Raw genomic sequence first — 17,408 nt, forward strand, 5'->3', positions numbered from 1 at the left:
TGGATGGTTGCCAGAACAGGATTGCCAGTCAATATTGAAATCACCTAAAATTGTAGTTTCTTGGGGGAGATGGTGGCTAGACCAGTTGAGGAGATTTTCTAGTGGAAGGATGTTTTGGCCAGGTGGGAAGTAGCATCCAATTATGTTGATAGTTTTTGTTTATTTTGAGGTTGGTATATATTATTTCTTCACTGCCCATTTGTGGAGCTGATGATTTTAAGATCTGGATGCTTAGATGCTATTTAAATATTATAGCTACACCGCCTCCTTTCTTGTTTAGCCGGTCTACTCTTAGTATGCCATAACCAGTAGGGAGGATTTGCTCACGGGTAATGTGAGGTTTTAGCCAGGTTTCTGTCAGGATGACTATATCTGGGGAGTACAAGTCTATGGTGGCATGGAGTTCATGGACTTTGTTGGATATACTTCTAATATTTAGGCTTAGTAGAAGGAAGTCACTTGGCTTTCTATTGGCTGTGATATGGGAGAAGTTGTGGTTTCTAGTCGGATTATGAGGAATGGGGTTAGAGATGGTAGGGCCAGGGTTGGGGTGGATGTCTCCACTTAGGGCTAGTTTTGATATATGATATATATATGATAAATCCGACTAAAGACCAGTGACAAGTGGTGTACCACAGGGTTCAGTCCTGGGTCCTTTCCTGTTTGGTATCTACTTCTTTGAAGTACAGGCCAACACAGAAGGTCTTTGGCTAACGAAGTTTGCAGATGACTGCAAACTAGAAGCCATAATCGAAACTCCTAACGATGTGGACATCCTACAAAAGGGCCTCACTGAGACAGATGCCTGGTGTCAAAGCCATGGCCTCAAGCTCAATGCCAAAAAGAGCATTGTCATCCCCTTTGGTAAAAACTCTGTACCCATGAACTACAACATAGGCGGTAGTATACTTAACACCAAAAGTGTGATGAGACCTTTGACACAGGTGGACAGTAGTCGCTCCTTTGATAATCACATTGCCACAGTAGTCAGGAAATCCTTCTATGTGGCACACCTCATCACAAAAGGTTTCTCATCCAGGAAATAAAGAAGTAATTGCTCCCCTCTATTCATCACTCATTAGACCCATTATAGAGTACAACGCCCCTTTTGGTATGAACCTCACAAGACATCTACAACAACTGGAAAGGCCGCAGAAATACCTCACAAAGAGGATTAGGGGCCTCAAACAGATCCCCTACACAGACCGTCTAAAAAAAACTCCAGCTTTACTCCATCGCATATTGCCTACTCAGAGGTGATCTCTGCCTAACATACAAAGCTATGTCAAACCCAGAGCTGTCAGACATACTCCACTTAACGAAATCCCAATCCCTCCGAGCTACACACTCTAGGGACCTAAACCTGGTCACAACAATAAACAGAACATGCCGGGGGATAGATTCCTGTCCCAGGTACTTCCCATACTCTGGAATAAACTACCTATCTATATCAAACAAAGCTCCTCATTAGCACTCTTCAAGAAAAATCTTGATGACTGGATGGAAAATAGGAAATTCACCCTGGGGATCATGGTTATGCTCGACAGTGGCACGGGAAAATAATTTTCTTGGGTGGCAAAAGCCAGGGTACCATTTTGGCTGGCTTGTATAGGCCCCAGGACTGATAGCATAGTGCCTACCTATGATATGCATGAAGTTATTAGTTTTCTCAGTTTTTGAATGTGTTTATTTATCAGGGAAACTTTATGATTGTGCTCTGTGGGTAATAGGCATGTTGGGAGGGTTTCTATGTTAAGTTGTAGGGATGCTTTATGTTTCAGTAATATAGTTGGTAAAATATGTGCGGGGTGCATAGGGATGGTTCTTGAATTGGTGGGAGGGGAGCTGAGTGAGGGTGAGACATGAGTGGTGGTGTGAGGAGTAGTAGTAGTGGTTGAGTGGGGGAATGATGGAGTTTTGATAGGATGTAAGATATGCAAGGAGAGTGCATGCTGTGAACATAGGTAAGGTATTCCTGTACATGTTAGCTGAGGAGGAGTGATAGTAGTGGGAAGATGAAGGAGGCAGTGTTGGGTTTAGTGCTGTGGTTGGCTATTGGAAAGATGGGAGGGGTTTGTGAGTGTAATAAAGATACTGGGGGCGGGAGGGAATAGGGGGCAGGGTGGGGAGCGAAGCGAGTAGAGACCCTGTTAGTTGCTCTTATGAGGGGGCTGGAAACAATCAGGTAACAGATTAAACTGACAAATGAACATATGACAGTGGATGTGGAGACTCAGGTAGGTACCCTGTATTTCCACAAACTATCAGTTAGCTGTGCCCCAGTTCAGGCAGTTTTAATAAGTTCTATGGCAGAGCAGAGCATGAGGTGCTCAAAGGGTGGTTGTAGTTTTAAAAATGGTGCCTGCCACAGGTAATATTTATTAACTTTGGGATTGGCTTTTAAGGTAATAAACAGGGAAGGGGGAGAAAAAGGGTGTGAGCAGGCAGTTCTTTTGTACTGCTGCTAATGAGCCAAAGCAAAGGCAAGTTTGTGTTTAAGAAATAATCAGAAATGACCAAGGACTGCTCTGAAACTAAGTCATTTCTTAACCATTTCTCAGGTGGAAAAACAGGATAACCTTGTATCAGTAGGCTACTGTGGTCTCAGTTTAAATTAACAAACACACAGTATTTATCAGTTATAGATACTATTTGCTAATAGAAGGAAATAAGAGAAAATGGAGATGAGCGAGTGTGTGTGTGTGTGTGTGGGGGGGGGGGGGGCTGCTTACAAGCCAAAGCAGAACACTCTCCAGGGGAAAATGAATATTGGCTCAAACAGGTAGACACATAGTCAAAGTTAACTATCTGCTTGCAGACAGTTCAGACCCAGACTGTGCTTTTCTTATAAGAATGATAAAGGTGGTACCTCAGTTGAATACTTAAGAGTGGTGTTAGGTTGGAGAGACACTGAGCTCCTCATGGGGCCTGTAGCAGAGTGGATAGTAGTACTGAACAAAAAGCACTCTGATAGGGGCACTCAATGCTCCTATTTCATTCATGAAATTAAAATGTCAATCAATACAATGGGGATAAACACATGTGTATGTTAATTTATACACATGTAAGCACCCAGGCGTGTATACTTCTGTGTTTATATATATGCAAGTACTCGCACTTACACACACTGTGTGTATATTACCCATTTAGCTGTCCACTTTTCTCATCAAGTATAATTCATTTATTTACTTGGATAAAAAATAAATACCAACTGGCAAAATGCGTTCAACTAAATGAACTAAGAAAATATATGTATTTAAGTAGTATTATTTTATGACTACTGTATAGTTTGTAATTGATGGAACTCAAAGAATAAGAACCAAAGCAAAAAAGAAAAACACTTAAAAGTTCATCTGGCAGGACAACTCTGTTCTCAAAAACTTGGTACCTTCCAGGTAAGCAAATCGTCCATATTCTCTCAATACATCTGGTAATGCAGGTAGGCCCCCGTCCTCAGGCCTTTTTCCACCAGTGATGTCAGTGTTGCTAGGCACCTCTATCCAGATAGTTCCTCCATCTGCTATGAAGTACAGCTCATTAAATAATGCAGACTTGTACCAGTCAGGCAGACTTCTGTAGGGAGAAAAAAGGAAATGCATCTGACTGCAAAATGTTCTTTACAAACAGTAAGTAGATTTATTTCACTGCTTCATGAAAAGAAGAAAGTAGTACAGAACTAACTCAAAAAAACAAGCCATTCTGGTGGAATCACATCATCAATAAGTTGTATAACAGAAAGAAGAAAATCATGGCAAAAATTAGGAGGTGCAGCACCCAACAGGATAAAAGCACTTTCATCAAACTAAACAAACTTCAAAGCACAAATAACGTATACCAAAGCCATATCGGAGGTAAATTTGGCCTCCCAGGCCAAGGACAATCACAAAACATTTTTTAACTATGTCTGCAGCCTCAAAGGTAATACACCATTGTGAGTAGTGCACATTGTAAATGGAGCCACTTATCTTCAGCCACAAGATACAGCAAACATACTAGGTCAACAAACTCAGCTCCAACTTTGCCCCTTTCTCCTCATTCAACCTTTCCTCAGGAAACACGATCAAATATAACTCCCCCTGCTATCAATACGGAATAGGTCCTTAATGCTCCAAGTCCAAGAACACTAACGGTGGGCCCAGACAATATCCCAGGATGCCTTCTAAATAGCATGAAACATTATCTATCAGAGCCTCTGGAATTGCTATTTAACTGATGTCTCCAAACAGGCTTGGTGCCTCATGAATGGAAAACAGCAACAGTGATCCCTCTGCACAAAGGTAAGCCATTTACAGACCTTGGAAACTACAGACCCATACATCTCATTAGTCTCATATGCAAAGACATGGAAATAATTATCATAGAAATGATCAGTAATGACACAGGAAACCCTCAGACACTAGACTCAACCTAATTTGGTTTCATCAAGGGTAGGTCATGCCTACTCAACCAGGTGGACTTCTTTCAGAAGGTCACCAAAGCAATGGATAAAGACAAAATGGTTCACACACTGCCTACCTTGACCTGGCCAAGGTATTTAACACAATACCCCACTTACGCACTGTTGACAAACTTAAAAGGTTGGGTAAAAAACCCTTACATCACCCTGTGGATAGCCAGCTGGCTCACAGTCAGGACTCAGGAAGTAAGAAATGGGGAGTCCACCTCTACAAAGAGGCCAATCACAAGTGAAGTCCCTCAGGGATCAGCAGTCCTGAGACCGCTCATTTTTGATATTTACTTCTCTGAAGTCAATACCAATGTCAATGGCCTCTGGCCAACTAAATTTGCAGATGACTGCAAATTAAGAACCGTCAATGAATTGCACACAGACATAAATGTTCTCCAGGAAGGGCAGACACAGACAAACAATTGGTGATATAGCCATGGACTAAAACTAAATGCTAAGAAATGCATAACAGTATAATAGGTGTTTTGGGGGCACACAGAGTAATCTAGCATTTGACCATTACACATCTACAGTAGTGAGGAAATCATTGTATGTTGTGCAAAGTATAAACAGACTTGTTACAGAGTACAATGTCCCCTTTGGTATGTACCTAACCAGGTATATCCAACAACTGGAACATCCAAAGAGGTTCCTCACTAAAAGAATACAGGGCACACGTAACATATCCTATGCAGACCACCTCAAGACCCTATTCCTGTATTCTGTCTCCTACAAGATGCTGAAGGGAGGACTATGCCTGGCATACAAGGCAATGTCAGACCCCACTCTAATGGTTCTCCTGCATATCCGCAAAACAAGCAGCACTAGAATTACCCATTTTAAAGACTTAAACCTTGCCAGTGATTTAAATTGGACCTGCTGGAGAGAGGTATGTATCCCAGAGACTACCCCTTCTCTGGAACAGGCTTCCCATTCATGTGAAGCAGAGTTTCTCCCTAACCCAATTCAAGATTAAACTGGACAACTTGATGGGGAGCAAAAAATTCATCCCTGGTGTGGCACCCATGTCTTTAATGGACACAGGTATCCTGTAATGGTTCCTCTCTGAGGACCCTACTTACACTTATCAAGTGTACCAGAACTTGCCAGAGATTTCAGATGCACAGCTAGGCTTAAAAAGGCCCTTGAGGTTGTTAGCCTAGTAAACAACTATGAACACTATGAGATTTATATTATATAATGCCAGCAACAATTGAGTGAAAAGTTTGCATTAACACTTTGTGCTACTTACTTGAGTGAACCACAACACTGATCGAGGTCACACACTGAATGATTATCCTTGCAAACAGCATGGTGTCTTATAAAATAATACTATAGCTGCAATAAAAAGTACATTTATAAATTATTCTTCTGTTTTACTTTTTCATTTTCCTGAGAAGCCAACATCTTTAATAGTCCTTTCTGTGATTAGCTACATCACAACTTGAATCTACATAAATAAAAACAATGACTTGCAAACTGAATATGTAAAAGACTAAAGGCAAATTAATAAAAAGCACCCACGAAAATAATTCTGTAGCACAAATGCACCTTCTCCCCCTTTTCAAATAAGACTTTGCTAACGGCAAATCCAGCTAAGACTCTCACTCTGAATAATGGCTCAAACCTGCTTTAAAGCACAGAGTGCTATATTTAAGTTTTGGACCACTCTGCCAGCCTTTCACAAACCCTTCTAAGATGCTTTTCCCCGTCCGCCACAGCTGAACCTACCACCTTGTCATCTCTGAAGAGGCTAATCTTGTTCTCTCTTCTTTGAGCTACATCTGAAACAAATGTTGTGAGTACTACACAGTTCTCTGTGGCACTGCACTAGTCAGTTCAAGTTTTCTTATTCATTGCATCATTTTGCAACCCACTCTCCAATCATGTAGCAATAGAGCTCCTCTGTCAGCTCCCTATGCTGGACCAAGTCAAGAAACCTAAGGAGTCCAAGTAGACCACATCTATTAGTACACCCCTATCAAGCTGTCCAGTATCCATGCCAATACTTGATCTGGTTTGACTGACATCTCCTTCTAGCCATGAACCATAATTTGTTGCGATCCTGGAGACTGCTGTTCTCCAAGAAACAACCAACTTCACCCATCTCCATAATGTTACCTGCCTGTTGCTGTTGGGCTTCTAGACCTGACCTCTATTCTCTGCATTATTTGCAACTTCACTATGTATAAGCTTTAACACACCTGCTGTTTGACATCACCAAGAACTTCTACAATGACCAGTAATCAGCAGGAGATATAAGGGGATCTACTATCACAATGGACAAACTCCTGAAGACTTTGGACTTCCAAGATAGCTGCACATTGAGTAACAGTTTGTTCCTAGCTCTCCCAGTGTGAAAACAGAAACTCGGCAGTGAAGGCCAATAGACTTGTGTTTATGGGTAAATTTCAGTAACTGGCAATTAAGTGCACTACCTGGATGCCAAGAATAAAGAAATACAGAAGACCTGGAAAAAATCAGCTACAAAAAGTGAGGAAAAAACATTGATTCGGGAAATTTCTGCAGCTGTTCAGCAAAAAAACAATGCAATCCTCAGACATGACTTCCAATAACCTACAGGAGGATGTAAGACAGGTGCATACAGACCTGGTTAAACTAAACACTTATGGAGTATATCAACACAAACAAAAGGCTGGAAAAAAGGAAGAAGCTTTAAACAGATATTCAGATGAGATGATAAAGCTGCACAAATCAGAGATCAAAATGAAGAAAAGGCTAGTGGAACATGAGACTGCTAAGGAAGATATGTTTCAAAAAATAACAATTAGAGGACAGAGCATGTAGGGAATACCCAAGAATTTCAGCTATACCAGAGAAGTCGAAAGGAAGAGACTGCATTAATTTTATGAAAGCAAAAATAAGCAACTGGACTGGTATTCCACAGCAGAAGCTGTTAGATGAAAGGGCACATTGTGGTTAGCTCCAAACCTAGCTAATAAGAAAGCAACCTAGACTTTTAATAGTAAAGATGTAATTTTACCAGCGGAAAGAGTTGATTCTGACAAAACTGTGGCAGAAGGGCAAAATACTAAAAGTGGGAGAGAGCAGAGTGTTTCTGGAGAATAATTACTCACTGTACACCAGGCAGAAAAGGAGTAAAGTCATTCTGCTATTCAGTCAATGTCGAGAAGTGGGCGTGAGATTCAAACTGCTGCATCGAGCTGTCTTTAAAATATTCTTCCCTGGACAGACAAAATCCAAAAGTTTGTCCAACAGAAAGTGAGCTGTGAAACAGGAGGAGATTCTGCTTCTTGTTCTTCTGGTAAAAAAGACCACAGATCGACTGCATCTGCAAAACCTTTTCCAGTACTTCAATGGAAAATGTTAGAGAGAAAGAAGGGAGCAAGAGAGTTGACTAGAAGAATCAAGAGTACGTTGGAAATGAAGCAGACAGGATTTGGGCGATGGAGAAGAACAGTAATAAAACCAGTAACGCAATGTGGGAATACAATGCAATAATTATATTTGTGAAATATGGCAAAACAAGAAAATCTGGAAATATTGAGCTTTTTCAAAATTTCTTGGATTTGTGTGGGAGTCTATATTCATGTCATTAATGTTCGGAAAAATGCTTTGGGGTAGGGAATAGAGGGGAGAAAGCTAAATGCAAATAAAGAAAACATTTTCTTTTCTTAATAGTACTGTATTTGTGATGTATGGTTTCTTTGCACTCTATTTTTAAGTGTAATGGGAATTGCAAACAGGTGTTGTTTTTCTTTTTCTCCCCTCTTCTCTCTTTCTTCGTTGTACTGTTGAGAGATGTAGGCAATGCAATCTATATAAAAAAAGCCTGGTTAAAATTAATGTGCTTTTTTCATTTATGCATGGGGAAATTACTATTATGGACCTTAGATTGATTAGTTTTAAGAGAGCAAATAAATGAAAAAGAATATTGAATATTATGAGGCTCTTTTTCTAGCAAATGCATGTATAATTAGTGGCAATTCTGCATCTGATCTTCATCTCTCCACAGAGACAATCTGATAAAAAGAAACTGGAGACAGTCTGGTGGGAAGGGTATTAGCTGAGGAGGAAGAGAAAAAACAAAAGGAGAGAGAAACTCGCTAGGACATAATGTTCTCTGAAAGCAGTCAAGGGTTTTCCCAGCTGGGTGGGCTTTAAAGATAAGACAAAATCAATTAGACTTAAAGTTTCTCAATTATTTTAAATGCAATGGGGATACTAATACAAACAGGTGCTTTTTTTTTCTCCCTTCTTCTCTCCTTTTCTTTGTTGAGTTTTAAGAAATGTAGGTACTGCAATGTAAAAAAGTGGGTGAGGAAAGATCTGGTTAAGAGACCATGACAAAAATCAGTGTGTATTTTCCCATGCTTGTATAGGGACATGACTGGGTTAAAGACCCTAAGCGTTATCCAGTAACAAGTTTATTAGAAAACGTGCAAATGAAAAAGAATATTGATTATTATAAGGCTACCCTTAACAGTATTGCGTCTGGTTTGCAAGTCACTGGAAGACAATTTGATAAAGCAAAATTGCTTGGAGAAAGTGTTTACCAAAAGCATTCAATTGTTTTCTCAGCTGGGAGAGCTACAAGATGGATAAAATTAAATAGCACTTACTAATAGCACAGGCTGCACCCATGGGTCTCAGCATGACTAACTAACTCTAGCCTGTCTGTGTGGCTATCAATTTAGAACTTTTGTTCTTATTACGAAGCAAAAACTTCAATATTTGAAGATGTACATATTTTTTTGTTATTATAAAGTTAATAGGTTTTTTTGGGGGGGTTGGGGAGTTTGTTCTGTTTGAGGGCTTTCAAAAAAACAAAGTTATGTAAGATGTGGCATAGGCTCAAATGGATACGACAAAAAAACAACTGTATAAAAGACGAACCTGCCGAGCAGCATACAGGTTCATAGGCAAGTACTAGGCTATCTGCCCAAAGGCATTTATAAGCCTAGCCAGAATGTGTTGGCTTTCACCACCCCCTTAGATTAGTTCCATGTGCCCCTGTCCAACAGAACCATTAGTTCCCTGCGCCACTGTCCACCAGAGCCACTGCAGTGATCCCCGGGGTAAATTTTCTGTTTCCCATCCACCCACCAAGGTTTCTCTTGAAGAGTGTTAGTGAGGGGCTCTGTCTGATATATATTGGAATCGTGTTCCAAAGCATGGGGAGTCTCTGGGACAGGAATCTATCCCTCCAGCATGTCCTATTTATCGTTGTGGTGAGGTTTATATGTCTAGAGCATGTGGCTCTCCAGGATTTTTTTTTTTTTTTTTTTAGGTGGAGCATGTCTATCAATTCTGGGTTGGACATGGCCTTGTATGTCAGGCAGAGATCACCTCTGAGTAAGTGGTATGCAACCAAGTACAGCTGGAGTTTCTTGAGTCCGGCTGCACAGTGCATCTGTTTGAGGTCAGTAATCCTCTTGATGAGGTACATTTGTGGTCTTTTCAGCTGTTGCAGGTGTCTTGTAAGGTACATCCCAAATTGGGCATTGTATTCTATGATGGGTCTAATGAGTGATGAGTAGAGAGGCACAATAACCTCTTTTGTTCTAAATGCGAACCCTTTTGTGATTAGGTGGGCCACATAGAAGGATTTTCTAACCACCTTGGCAATATGATTATCAAAGGAGAGATTACTATCTACTAGGGTCCCCAGATCCCTTATTACATTTTCTGTATTTAGGGGACTACCACCTATGTGGTAGTTCATGGGTACTTTGTTTTTTCCAAAGGGGGTGACTATGCACTTTTTGGCATTTAGTTTGAGGCCATGATTTTGACACCAGGTATCCATCTCAGTGAGACCCTTCTGGAGGGTGTCTGTATCAGCTGGGTAATCAATTATGGTGCCTATTTTGCAGTCATCTGCGAACTTGGTCAGCCATAGTCCTCCTATGCTTGCCTGTACCACTGAGAAGTATATGCCGAACAGGAGGGGTCCTACGACTGAGCCCTGAGGGACGCCACTTGTAACTGGTTTAGAGATGCACATAGAGCCTGCAACTCTCACCATGTGGGTTCTATCCATGAGCCAGTTGGCAATCTATCTCGTGACATAGGGGTTTATGTTCAAGCTGGTGAGCTTGTCTATAATACCAGAATGGGGAATGATGTTGAAAGCCTTTGTGAGGTCTAGGTAGGTTGTGTGGACCTCCTTTCTTTCATCTAATGCCTTGGTAACGGTCTCAAAGAAGTCCACCAGGTTTAGGAGGCATGATCTGCCCTTAACAAAGCCAAACTGGGTAGGGTCCAAGGTTTGGAGGTTCCCAATGTCTCTGTTAATGAGTTCCATGATGATGCGCTCCATAGCCTTGCAGACCAGGCTAGTCAGGCTTATAGGGCGATAGTTCCCGGGGATAACTGTTGCTGTGCGCCACTCTGTGGGTACATAGCCTGGAGAGAGGCTGAGTTTGAACAGTGTGTTTAGGTGAGGGGTTAGTGGTTTTGGAGCTCTTTTAAGACACAGCCTGGGGCACCATCCGGTCCCATTAAAGCTGTGTTTTTGGCTTTGGATAGGGCTATTTTAACCTGTGTGTCGGTGATTGACGAGGCCCTACATTCTTCTGGTATGGTTATCGGACCTTTAGGGGGTGAGAAGGGGGGTGAAGTTTGCACTAAACTTGTCTGCCAAAAAGTTGGCAATATCAGTCGGTTCAGTGTATTTTGTGCCATTCTGCACTAACTCAGAGCAGATCTCAGAGTTTCCACTTAGGTTCTTGACATAGCTAAAGAATGCTTTGTGGTTATCTTTGGAGTCATTGGCTATTTTTCTTTCGAAACTAGCCTTGGATGATTTAATAAGGTATCGTAGTTTCTTGCTGATACTGATCAGGGATGTCTTTCCTTCTTGGGATTTTACTCTTTTCTGTACTAGTTTCCTCCTTCAGTTGTATAGCTTGCTTATGGCAGGGTTCCACCAGACTGGTTTCCTTTTCTTGGAGGAGTGATTGTTGGTTTTAATTGGGATAGCACGATCCATGCATTCCTGCAGATGCTCATAGAGTGCCTTTGTAAAGGTTTTAGCAGCTTGGACAGCACTGTGAACCATTCCACCTCAGTCTTAAGTAACGTGAAATTTGCTTTTGAAAAGTTTTTCACTGTGGTTTCCTTGATTGGGGGTGGAGTCCGGAATGCGGATATCCAGAGTGATTAGTCTATGGTCTGATCTAACCAGCGAGGGGTTGACCTCCAGTGTGGAACACCGGTCGCCCATGTTGGTGATGACCAGGTCCAATATGTTGTTCCCTCTGGTGGGGGTGTTGACTAGTTGATCTAGGGCATTCGAGTTTATAAATTCTAGGAAGCGTTGGGCAAGGGAGTTAGTACTTGAGTAGTTCTCCCAGTTTATGTTTGGGTAATTGAAATCACCCAGTTTTAGGGTGTTTGGTAATATTTCCCAATGTCTCCAGAAATGCTGGGTCATGGTGGGTGATCTGTAGCAAGCTACAATTTGGATTGCAGTTTTGCCCATTGTTAGTTGCACATGGGTGATCTCTGATGCATTGTGCTGTGCCACTAACCTGGAGGTGTGGGTATCTTTGATGAATATGGATACTCCCCCACTTTTTGTGTTTCGGTCCTGGTTCTGTGGCCGAAAGGTATGGTATGAGTTATAGCCTAGTAGTGCTGGGGTGCTCTCACGAGCCTTAAACCAGGTTTCTGTTACTGGGCAGATGTCGATGTTCTCCATACTGAGGAATGCCTTAAGTGCATGCATTTTGAGGTTTAGACTTCTATTAATGAGTAGCATTACCCTCAGTTTTTGGTTACTTGTGCTATTTATGGTGGTGGGTTTGTCTTTTGAGCGTTGCTTAAAAAAGGCACTATAGGGCGGCAAAAGCCTCAGCCAGTATTCGAAAGCCTAAGAGTGACAGGTGCAAGCCATCTCTTGCGAAGCAACGTGGCTTGTCGAGCATGTCATCTCAGGCAAACAGATGCTGAACCCCCTTTGAATGACAACAGAAACTTAGTCAATTGTTGAAATTTATCATTTTTTCTTTATACTGTGGCATCATTCTTGGTGAGGGCAGGATAAAGCTCTTCCATGTCTCTTTTCATGTAGTCCAGGGAGGTACACCTCAGGTCATTCACACCAACATGGACAATGACAGAGTTGTATTTGTACTTGTTCTGGAGTGACCTGAGTGCTTGTGTTATGTGGCGGATCCTGGCTCCCGACAGGCAGCTAACTGCATCCTTCTTGTCCAGCCTAGTTAGTGGACATCAGTGTGCCTGACTACAGAGTCGCCTATTACTAGTGTGTTGGGTATGTTATTTTGCCTTAAGGGCTGTGATTGCGTAGCACACTGATTATGTGTTTCATGGTTGGTGATGGGGTGTGGAGGTTGCTTGGATGTCGGCTTTGGAGGTTTCTGTTGCTTTTGCAGATTTTTATTTAAAGCCTTTGAGTATGTTTTCATGTATTCCTCTGTGTTATTTTCCAGTGTTGGTTTATTAGGTCTATGTAAGACTGGTGGTGTGTTGCAAGTATTACCCTTCTCCTCTTGACTGTCAGTTCCAGTCTTGGGATGAAAGAGCTTTCCCTCCAGTTTGGCTGTATAATTGCATCTCTCACCTATATTAGTGTTTGGTGGTAGGAGGAGAGGGTTGTGTGTACATGAGACAGTTGTAACATTGCCTCAAAATGCCCAGATTCAACAGTTGGACTGGAGAGTACACCGGAAACTGCCCTTTGGACATGTCTGAATAGGTAGAGTAAGCTGTTTTTCTGACTGGCTGGTGGGGACGAATAGAGAGCCTTGTCCTTCTGGACAGTATAGGGGGGTCTAGTGCTAGGGTTAAATTAGTCCTTGCTATTAATTTTAAGCAAGTGCTTGACTGTGAAATGAATGGTTTAAGTGCTGAAGTTGAAGGTTTGTCTAGTTCCAATGGAAAAATTGAAGAGTACACACTTCGTGGAGCCGAGAATAGTTTAACTCTAGCTAACTGGCGCTGCCCAGCGCGCAAATACGTTTTTTAGAGTAGGGAAGTGAAAGAGATAGAAATTAGCCCAAAATGGCCAATAAACTACTGCCTTCTGGGATGAAACCACTCCTCCAAGGACAGATAGGCTTCTCAAAGCCCCCTCTCTCACACAGGTGAATAGAGAAACTTCCTTCTATCCAAGTAAGGTATGGGCAACACAGAAACTTGTAATACAGCCCTGGATTCAGCAATAACCTGAAAATTGGACTATACTAGCTCAGAAAGGTGGGAAACAAGAATATATATATATATATATATATATATATATATATATATATATATATATATATATATATATATTTTTTTTTTTTTATTTTTTCAGAAAATAGGGCAAATACAATCAAAATTAGCCCAAAATAGCCAATAAACTACTAACTTCTGGGCTGAAACCACTCCTCCAGGGACAGATAGGCTGCTCAAAGCTCCCCTCTCTCACAGGTGAATACAGAAACTTCCTTCTATCCAAGTAAGGTATGGGCAACACAGAAACTTCTAACACAGCCCTGGATTCAGCAATAACCTGAAAACTGGACTATACTAGTTCAGAAAGGCGGGAAACTTTTAGTTATGTACTTACCATAACTTTAGATGTTTGGGATCCATCTCGCCTACATTCTGTACTGATGGGTTCGGAGCCGATCCTCGGCTCCGACTCGGCATGCTATACTATAGAGTGAAGTCTCTAATTGGCTGAGCTATTCTACATCCCAGGATGCACCACCACTACTTCCCCAGATCTTGTTTGTCCGCACACATGCACACAGTCATAGACAGTTGAAATAACACTGCCAGGTGTTTCAAGATGAAACGGCTAAACTGAACCGTCCGGTCTCTTTTGATCTCCAAGGCAGGGGGAAGGAGGGTGGGTTATTAGGAATGTAGGCGAGATGGATCCCAAACATCTAAAGTTATGGTAAGTACATAACTAAAAGATGTTATGTGATCCTATCTCGCCTACATCCTGTACTGATGGGACAGCGTCCCTAGCACCTGATTCCTGGGTGGCTCACTGGAAAACACTCCTGAGAACTGTGGAACCAAAGGAAGCTTGCTCCCGAGATGCCACATCCAATTTGTAATGAGAAATGAAGGTGTGAGGAGAAAACCAGGTAGCCGCAGCACAAATGTCACTATTGGCAAGCTTGGAATGAAAGGCTGTCGAAGTAGCCATAGCCCTTGTAGAATGAGCTTTCACACTGGTTGTAAGCTCTCTATTAGAAAGAAAGTAAGTATGACTGATACAGTCTCTGATCCACTTGGCAAAAGTGACCTTCGTGACGGCTTTGCCCAATTTACTGTCCGAAAAGGACACAAACAACTGATCTGTTTTCCGTGTTTGGTGCGTCCTAAGTAGAAACACAATTGCCTGTGAACATCCAATGAATGGAAGATATATTCCGCTCTGTCTGAGTAGTTGGGGAAGAAAACTGGGAGTTCCAATGACTGCTGAAGACAAAAACTAGAACAAACTTTGGGAACAAAGGATGGATTAGGCCTGAGAGATACTCTATCCTTGTGAAAAACCAGGTACGGTGGTTTGACACATAGGGCTTGAAGTTCCGAAACTCTTCTGGCTGATGTAATTTCCACCAAAAAAGCAGTCTTCCAAGAAAGAAATTTCAAGTCACAAGTTGCTGCCGGTTCAAGGGGAAGAGGTCAAAGCACCTAATCAAATTAAGATCCCACGGTGGAGCGGGATGAGAAATCGGAGGTCGTAGCAGCCCAGCACCTTTCATGAAGGCTTTACACAACTTATTGCTCATCAAAGATGGGTCTATACTTTCATGAAAATTAGAAATAGCTGCCAATTGAACCTTGATGGTAGAGACCGAAGAACCTTGACTGAATAAGGAAGCTAAAAATTTCAAAACTTCAGACACCGGGGCAGTAATGGGATCTAATCCCCGGAGTTGGGCCCAAATGGCGAATCTCTTCCATTTGCTGTTATACATTTTCTTAGTCGAATTCTTGTGGGCAGAGGACAAGATATGTATGACTTCCGAGTCCAAAACCTGGTTCCTAATTATGGTCGGAAGTGGAGGAGCCAAGCTGTTAACCTCAACGAGTGAAGGGACTGATGAAGCTGTCCCGACTGGTGGATCAAGAGATCTGGAACCTGGTCCAGGAACCATGGACCGTCCAGTGCGTATTTCCGAAGAAAGGGCAGCCAGACTTGACGAGGCCAGTATGGGGCAACTAAAATCATCTTGCACTGCAAGTGAATCACCTTCTGGATCACCCTGGGAAGAAGGGAAACCGGTGGAAAGGCGTACAGTAGGCCGGTGGGCCAAGCTTGGACTAGGGCGTCCTTGGGAAACCCCCCCGGAACTGGGGTGAGAGAGAAGAACTGTAGACATTTCGTGTTGAGAGGAGTTGCAAAGAGGTCGCAACAAGGAGTTCCCCATCTTCTGAAGATCTGAGTTGCCACTCTGTCATTCAGAGACCACTCGTGCGGGGAGAGAATAATTCTGCTCAGTCTGTCTGCTATCACATTGGATCTCCCCGGAATGTGTGTTGCTACCAAGAAACGGTTGGTTGCAATAGCCCAATCCCATACTTTCATGGCCTCTCTGCAAAGGGGGTAGGACCTGGTCCCTCCCTGCTTGTTCAGGTACCAGACTACTGACATGTTGTCGGACTGAACGGCAATCATGCCCTGGGGGAGGTAACTGTGTAGTGCTTGTAGCGATAGAAGCACCGCCCTCATTTCCAGTATGTTGATGTGTAGGGAACTCTCGTCGGGTGCCACTTGCCTTGGACTGAGCTGCCCAGGTAATGTCCCCCCCACCCCATCTGGGAGGCGTCCGTAGTCAAAGTGGCCACTGGAGGTGGAGGAACGAAGGGTCGCCCCTGATCCAGGTTGGAGGAAAGAAGCCACCAACGAAGGTCCTGTTTGCACGTCTCCATGATCATAATGAGGTGACTGAGAGGGAGATCCTGATACGACCACTGGACTGACAGGAGCCACTGGAGAATCCTCATATGCAATCTTGCTAAGGAAACTAGGAGAACGGTAGCCGACATGGAACCCAACAGTTGTAGGACCATCCTTGCTGGGGCTCGGCGTTTGAAGAGCAATGCTCGGACTTGAGATTGTAATATTTCTATCCTCTCTGTAGGAAGATAGACCCGCATTTGCTTTGAGTCTATCTCTACTCCGATAAATCGTATGCGCTGAGATGGCAGCAACACAGACTTTTCCCAATTGAAGGTGATTCCTAGGGAGTTGCCTAGAGATATAGTGGCTGTAAGGTTCTGTAAGAGTAGACGCCTGGGAAGTGGCAGTTAGGAGCCAGTCGTCTAGGTATGGAAACACCTGGAATCCTAGACTTCTCAGGTGAGCAGTCACCACCGCCAAACATTTGGTGAACACCCTGGGGGCTGTGGTGAGCCCAAAGGGCAGTGCGCGGAACCGGAAATGACTGTCTCCCAGGCTGAAGCGCAAGTGTCTCCTGGACGCCTAATCTATCAGAATATGATAATAGGCGTCCTTGAGATCTATGGAGCACATCCAAACACCTTCCTCCAGCAGCGGGAGAATGGATTGTAAGGTGACCATCCGGAACTTGGACTTCTTGACAGAACGGTTGAGCTTGCTGAGATCCAAGATGGGCCTCATGTCCCCGGTCTTTTTTGGCACCAAAAGAATCTTGAGTAAGTCCCTAATCCGGTCTGGTCTTTGGGGACCAGTTGGATGACTCCTTTTTGAAGCAGCTTTGAAATATCGATGGCTGCAAGATCCCGTTGACTGGGTGGTGGGTCCGGGATTTTCCGGGATGGTGGGGGGGGGGGCTGAGAAAAGGGGATGTTGTAACCTCCGGCAATGATCTGGAGCACCCATCGGTCCTGAGTGATATTCTCCCAGGCCTTTAGGTGCCTCGAAAAATGACCCCCAACTGGCTCCGGAGTGGCGCAGTCGGGCAATCCTTCAGGGATGCTGGAAGGTTGAGGAGCCACGAAAGAACTTGCAGTCTCCAGT

The 17,408-nt window shown here is 43.0% G+C and overlaps 1 protein-coding gene across 2 annotated transcripts in view; it reads right to left on the reverse strand.

Annotated features, from left to right (window-relative positions):
• Positions 1-17,408, reverse strand: part of GBA2 (glucosylceramidase beta 2) — a 2,751,058-nt gene that overhangs the window by 1,048,634 nt on the left and 1,685,016 nt on the right. For both annotated transcript variants that reach the window (XM_044078535.1, XM_044078526.1), the window contains exon 9: positions 3,389-3,573. In XM_044078535.1, coding sequence (XP_043934470.1) covers positions 3,389-3,573 — 185 coding nt within the window. The remainder of the gene's footprint in view (positions 1-3,388; positions 3,574-17,408) is intronic.

Source organism: Protopterus annectens, chromosome 1.part1, assembly GCF_019279795.1.
Source record: "Protopterus annectens isolate FY-2018-M chromosome 1.part1, PAN1.0, whole genome shotgun sequence".
Classification (NCBI taxonomy): Eukaryota; Metazoa; Chordata; order Ceratodontiformes; family Protopteridae; genus Protopterus; species Protopterus annectens.